At 32.0% G+C, this 7,271-nt stretch overlaps 1 protein-coding gene across 3 annotated transcripts; it reads left to right on the top strand.

Moving 5' to 3' along the window:
• Window positions 1-4,388: 4,388 nt before the first annotated feature.
• Window positions 4,389-7,058, top strand: LOC133313179 (D-amino-acid transaminase, chloroplastic-like). Of its 3 annotated transcripts, XM_061514511.1 has the most exons (5): window positions 4,559-4,678; window positions 4,852-4,904; window positions 5,385-5,560; window positions 5,690-6,363; window positions 6,706-7,058. In XM_061514511.1, exons 1-5 carry the CDS (start codon window positions 4,657-4,659, stop codon window positions 6,801-6,803), a joined length of 1,023 nt encoding a protein of 340 aa, XP_061370495.1. In that variant the 5' UTR covers window positions 4,559-4,656; the 3' UTR covers window positions 6,804-7,058. The 3 variants fall into 3 exon arrangements, with proteins under 3 accessions (XP_061370497.1, XP_061370495.1, XP_061370496.1); XM_061514513.1 differs by lacking the exons at window positions 4,559-4,678; window positions 4,852-4,904 and adding an exon at window positions 4,389-4,461; XM_061514512.1 differs by lacking the exon at window positions 4,852-4,904 and having other exon boundaries at window positions 4,612-4,678.
• Window positions 7,059-7,271: the final 213 nt, after the last annotated feature.

The raw sequence follows: 7,271 nt of genomic DNA, 5'->3' as shown, positions 1-7,271 counted from the left end.
AAGCAATTCCGTATGCATCATTAGTTGGGAGTTTAATGTATGCTCAGACTTGTACGAGACCAGATATTAACTTTGCAGTTGGGATGTTGGGTAGATACCAAAGTAATCCCAGTATGGATCATTGGAAAGCTGTAAAGAAAGTTCTGAGATATTTGCAAGGAACTAAAGGTCACATGCTTACTTATAGAAGGTCTAACAACCTTGAAGTGATAGGATACACAGATTCAGATTTTGCAGGATGCGTAGACACAAGAAAGTCTACATGTAGTTACCTGTATCTTTTAGCTGAAGGAGCTATATCATGGAAAAGTGTGAAGCAGACTGTAATAGTTGCATCCACTATGGAAGCTGAATTTAGGGCATGCTTTGAAGCCACGATTCAGGCTAAATGGCTACGGAACTTTATTTCAGGACTTGGATTGGTCGACAACATTGAAAAGCCGCTGAAAATTTATTGTGATAATTCTGCAGCAGTCTTCTTTTCTAAAAACGAAAAATATTCCAAAGGTGCTAAACATATGGAATTAAAGTATTTTTCCGTTAAAGAAGAGGTTCAGAAACAAAGAGTGTCTATAGAGCATATTAGCATCGATCTTATGATAGCTGATCCCTTGACGAAAGGATTACCGCCCAAGACATTTACTGGTCATGTATGTAGAATGGGCATTATGTCAGCTAATGAATGGTGATAATTATTGTTATGTATTAAGTGTGACACTCTTAGCTCATTGATGAATATATGTTTCTGATATTGTCTTGTTTTCAATTTATGTATGCATGCAAGTATATGTGATGATATTGAAAATGTTTATGGTCCGTAATGAAGACATTATTGTTGGACATAATGTATACTTCCTATTAAAGTATCATGTTAGGAAGAAGAGTCAATATAGTGGTACATGGAAGGGACTATGCCGACTTGATAGCATACAACCGCCATGACTCATATTGATTTTATTTCTAATAATGAATTATGATGAGGTCAATGTATGGAACCTTAGCCTACTAAATGCGCATTATAATGAATGTTGATTAAATCATGAAGGGACACCTCATGACATGAGCCAAGTGGGAGAATGTAAAACTATTTATCTCATGTGTAATATTATGTGTCAGTTGATTTAATTAATAAAAAGGGCATAACGATAATTGACGGTTCAAGGGAGTTGGGAAGTTATTTATGGATAAATAACTGGTGACAGGTTCAGTTATTATAAGAGTTTTTGGTAGTTTTCTGAGAACAGTATCTTCAAAGAAACTCTCCTTCATTGTCTGCCCATCATAGTTGTATCCAATCACTGTCAAAGAAGATACAAGTAGGGAAAAAGGTCAAGACTCTGAGAAAGACATTCTATCATCAAAGTTTTTTCGCACTAATGGAAAAAGGTACACTTTTATATGAAAACCATGAATTCTAAAGATCCTGTATCATGTTCTTGAATGGGCATTGTTGAACATGTATTACTGATTTATTGATGAAATTATTTACAGATCATGCTGCTAGTCTCCTACTATAAAAGAGAGGCTTAAAGTCCATGTGTGATGATCTTTTTCCAATATACTCACATTAATAAAATACTTACTTAAACGTTAGAATATCTTAACGTACTCACCCCTCCTATTCCAGCCAAAACACACTTCAATGGAATTACCATCCGTTGGTATTATCCCACATAGCAAATCACGTGATCCCGTCCCATCAACTCGTTGACTTATCAGGATCAACCATATGTGGTTACATCCAACTCCTTATGATTAGATCAAGAAGAATAAAATTAACAACAGAATGAAATTTTCTCCATTAAAAATGAAAATGCACAATCGCGCAAGTTAGAGAAAAGAGTTTGGTCATATTTAGTCGCCCAAAAAAAAAAAGGATTCGATCCTTGGAAAAATAAACTTTTATGTGAAAAAAATTGATATTTAATTATGTACTGACTCATATTGACTTCAATTTTAACTCACATAATTTTTAAGATGATGGAATAAGATAAAAATAAATTCACTAAGGGGGTGTTTGGTTGAAGGTTTTTGAGGAGAATGATAGGGAAATGTGAAGTGGGGAAATTGGGTGCTCATGTTTGGTTGACAAGCTTTCAAATTTGTCCACCTAAATGAGTTTGCTAGGTATCCCATTTGCATGTCTATTTGGATCAAAATTGATGGACAAATATTCCCACTTTAGATGTGGTATTCTCCCCATTTGCATGGCTATTTGGGATTTTGTTGGTTGTTTTTTTTTTTCATCTATATTTTACCTACAACCAAACATAGACTTTATAAAAGTTACCTAATTTTTCTGGTTAATTTTTTTTCTACCAAACAACTTTTTTTTTATATTTTCCTACCAAATTTACTTTCCTATCATTTCCTACCATTTTCTTATGAATATTATTTCTCTATCATTCATAAAAAATTTCCTCAACCAAACGCCCCTTAATTAAAAGGATTCCAATAAGGGTTTAATTAGAGTAGGTCATGAGTTATCTCTAGATATCCCCAACATAGGCGTGAATAAAACACAATCTTATTTTATTTCGTATATAAAATGAAAATGAACACATATGCAGATCAAACAAAAAGAAAGAAAATGAATAGATTTATAATTTTTATTTTTTATAATTTAAGCAAACGATTATAAAAATGTAAATTTTTTTAATAAGACAATAGTTGTTAACCTTCTCATTATATAAAATTTATAGATGTTTATAATTAAAGAGAAAGTGGGAGTTAGGTTTTGTTTGGACTCATTGAGGCCGGCAATGGAAAAAAACTACAAAACGTAAACCATCAATTTACGGGATATAATAATCATATAGGAGGGTTATATTAGTTCTTGAATCACTAAAATTATTATATAAATTTTTAAAATGTACATTATATAAGTTAAATTAATTTTTAATTTATTTAATGAAATACATATTTTAATACTTATATTATAGTTTTTATTTTTTAAATACTACCATGATTGAATATTGATGTCTTGTAAAAACTAATTTAACTATTTAAACCTGTCAATAAAAAAATCAATAGAGAAGATGCTGAGTAGGAAAGATGAGGTACGTGTCCATTTGGAGAAATTTTTTCCTAAGAAAGATTCTTTTTCTCTTTAAAAGGCATTGCTTCCATCCACTTTACGACGATTTATTGTCTCAAAAGTATTTTAATGATGCAAGATAATCTTGTCCCATTCGCTGAAAGCAGACACACCAAAGTGTTCATTCCGTCTAAAAAAAACAAAGACAAACAAACAATGGGGTGCATTTTTTTTTTTTAATGTGAGCATGCCGTTTCTAAACAATGATAATTTAGTGGGCGCAATGAGAATTGAATGGATAGACGTGAAAGTTTCTATTCGATCTTCTTCAATGTTATTTTTTAGAAGAATTTTAGAGCCTTAATTTTAAATCCATACTAAATCAAACTAGTCGCGAAATGATAAATGTATTGAAATATTTCAAAAAAAAGAGTAAGTATGGTATTATTTTTGGAATAAGTTATTTTATCTACTCTTTTTTTTTTATGTTTATCTTACCTACCACTCTCTAATATTGTTTAATCAAAATCTCAGCTACCTTTTATTATTTCTCTCTACTCTTAATATTCTGATCTAATCGTATTGAAAAATGATTGATAAAATAGGCATGCAAATAATTTATTAGAATAACCTATCACAATAACCTATCCTATTAGTTTTTTGAAATTGTAAAGTTTATATTAAATGTTATAAACTTATATATATGGGATAGGTTGTTCTACCTACTCTTATTTTGCCTATCTTTACCTACCCCTTTCAATACCGTTAGATTACAATCTTATCCAATGCTGAAGATTTTTTATATAAAATAAACTCTTTAACTCATTTCTCTCTCCTCTCCTTTCTCTCTCTTTAATGACGCTTCAGCATCAAAAATAGGTACAAATTTTTTTTCTCAATTCATCCAACTCAGTCATTGTTATGAGCATTTATATAAAAAATTAAAAAGGGGTGTCAGGGAAGAAACAAACCCATATGCCCTATGTTATAGGATCATGTATGTATGTTGAACATCAATGGTGAAAAACAATATAAGAAGAAGGAGATAAGTTGATTCGATTTCAATTTTCAACATCAAAATAGAAACATTTTTGTAATCATGGATTAATTTAAAGGAAAGGATTCTTCGTGATTTTTGTTTTTTTTTTGTGATTTCTACCATATTTAATTATATCATATTCAAAAAAAATTGAAAATTATATTCATCCAGCATAATTATCATCCCATTAATCATTAATTGGATTTAGATTCAAATATAAATTCAGATTATAAATTATGCAAATCGACAGAGAAAAAGGGGAGGAGAGAGAAAGAGTGTGGGAGATAGTAAGGAGAAAGAAAAGAGAAAATGGTTTATTTTATTCTGTAAATCTCCATCATTAGATGAGATTGTAATCTAACGGTATTAAGGGAGGTAGATAAAGGTAGACAGAATAACCTATCCCTATATATATATATATATATATATATATATATATATATATATATATATAGCTTATACATAGCTTATACATTCATAAAATTTTATATACGAGTTTCACATACTTTGTAGCTCTGCTCCAAGTATACGTTTTTCCTAGGTACACCTTTGTGATTTTGGCTTTCTCCTTGAGTTCAGTATGTCCTCTCAGAAGTCCACTGGTTAGTTGGAGTTCTGGGTTGTTTTCAGTTTATGTGATCTCATTGAAATGTTAAAACTTGATTGTTGCTTTTGTTGAATGACCTTGTGATGTTCTTATTTGTATTGTATCTGTTTTTTGGCTAAACTTTTTTCTTTTCTTTTCTTTTTTATAACTTTTCTTGGGGTGTACCAGAGGTTGAAAATGCTAGTGATTTTAGAGTTCACGTGTTCTCTTCATCATCCGAGGTGAGATTTTTAAGCCCCACTTTTTGTATCATCTTGAATTTTTTAAGTAATTGCAAGAATCAATACATTATTATGAAGTTAAATTGTTCATAAGCTCTGTGTGTGTCTGCGAAACCAAAGCTTATTATTTAACAATTGGTGTTGGTCAGATTAGGGAGAGAGAGAGAGAGAGAGGTGGAGGAAATATTTTACTCAATTTGCTTTTCGAATCCCGATTATTTGCATATTGGCTTGAACATGCTTTGGATGGTTGAGACTAGATATATATGCAAACAAAAAAAAATTAGATAAGAATAATTCAACCGAAAAATTTAATTGTTAGGTGAAGGTCGCGTTTATGGTTTTATATTTCTCTAAGATGACGACTTATTTTCAGTAGTTTTAATTGGACTGCAATACCATTTACTGCCATCATTAATTACTTAAGGTTTATTGTTATCCATTAAGCTTTGCAATTTTCATTGTGGTTGCATTGTTCAGTTGCTTGAAAAGCTTCATCAAAGATGGAGTTCAGTGGAGAAACAACCATACCCAGCAATGTATTCTAGTATATATGGAGGTATCACACTTGATCCAGCAATGATGGTAATCCCCATCGATGATCACATGGTACATAGAGGGCATGGTGTGTTTGATACGGCTATTATTTTAGATGGGTAATGCTAATTTTTGGTTTACTCTATACAACTCAATACTTTATATTTATGTGACAAAGCATTTGGCTTTGAATTTTCTGATTTTTGCATTTGATACATATTTTTCTCTGATCTTGGTGTTTATATCAGATACCTCTATGAGTTGGATGTTCACCTTGATCGCTTCTTAAGGTCAGCCTCCAAAGCAAAGATACCCTCTCCCTTTTCTCGGTCAACACTTCACAGCATTCTGATACAACTAGCTGAAGTATCAAAATGCAAGAAAGGAACTCTAAGATACTGGCTGAGTGCAGGTCCTGGTGATTTCTTGTTGTCATCAGCAGGATGTCCAACATCTGCATTCTATGCAGTAGTCATTGACCAAGATGTTTCCCAGCACAAAGAAGGGGTTAAAGTGATTACTTCCACAATACCAATGAAGCCACCACTATTTGCTACAATGAAAAATGTGAATTATCTCCCTAATGTCCTTTCAATATTGGAAGCTGAAGAGAAAGGAGTATTTGCTTCTATATGGGTTGATGAGGCAGGTTATATTGCTGAAGGTCCAAATGTGAATGTTGCTTTTATAACTCAAGAAAAAGAACTTGTCATGCCTTTGTTTGATAATATCCTACATGGTTGCACTGCAAAAAGGCTTCTTGAACTGGCACCTAAATTGGTTGATCAAGGGCTTCTGAAAGGTGTAACAACAAAAAATCTAACTGTGGATGAAGCTAAAGCTGCTGCTGAAATGATGTACGTAGGAAGCACACTTCCTGTGTTGCCTATCATCATGTGGGATGATCAACCTATTGGCAATGGTAAGTTAGTAACAGTAATTATCTGCTATCAATCTGTCCTTGAATGGTATGAAGCCTTATCCTTGGATGCTTTCTTCTCATTATTGATGCACAGGACATTTATTAAATGTAGATTTGACATAATTCATTATTGATAGCAAATTTTAACTATTGATCTATTTGCACTTAACTGCTTTAATGTATTAGTCGCGTTAACCGTTAGATGCAAGTGAGATCAATGACTAAGATTAAAAGAGTAATTTATATGGGTGTACCTATACATAGATAGATAGATGCATTGATCTTGATCTCTCTCTTAAACACTTTGTCCTTAGTATTTATTCAATGATCAATTTTTTACAGGAAGGGTTGGAGAATTAACAATGTTACTTTCTGATTTGCTATGGGATGATATGGTAGCTGGCCCTGACACACACAGAATACCTGTTCATTACGTTTAGTGAACCTACAAAGTCGTCAAATAAAATGCCTGGAACAGCTTTCTTCTTATTTTAACATGTTGTGTTCCTAGGAGTTCTTATTGTTGCACAGATTTACGGAGAGGTTTCTCTTTGATTTGCTTTATGTATTTCAATTGTGAATAAGTCCTGAAGTGAAGCAGCTGAAGTTTCATGCAACACAAAATTTATGTTCCACTTTGTTGTAATCAAGACTCTGCACTGCAGAGTACAGACTTGTTAAGTGTTTGTTTATAATATATGCATAATAGTAGTGCTGCGTGATCTCTCTTATGGTTAACTAAGTATCAAGGAGTATTTATTTTAATGTAAAAAAAAAGGGTTTATTTATTTTAATTTTTTTGATAACAAAAAATGGGTTTATTTTGCTTACCAAGAAATAGTAAAAAAAAAAAACTGGGTATCAAAGAGAAATTCTAGTCTCGTTGGCTGGAAGTATGACAGTAGTTA

Source organism: Gastrolobium bilobum, unplaced genomic scaffold (assembly GCF_033153095.1).
Source record: "Gastrolobium bilobum isolate Gb01-03AN ecotype WA unplaced genomic scaffold, APGP_CSIRO_Gbil_v1 utg6862, whole genome shotgun sequence".
In the NCBI taxonomy this organism is placed as follows: Eukaryota; Viridiplantae; Streptophyta; class Magnoliopsida; order Fabales; family Fabaceae; genus Gastrolobium; species Gastrolobium bilobum.
This window is presented reverse-complemented; position numbering and strand designations above follow the sequence as displayed.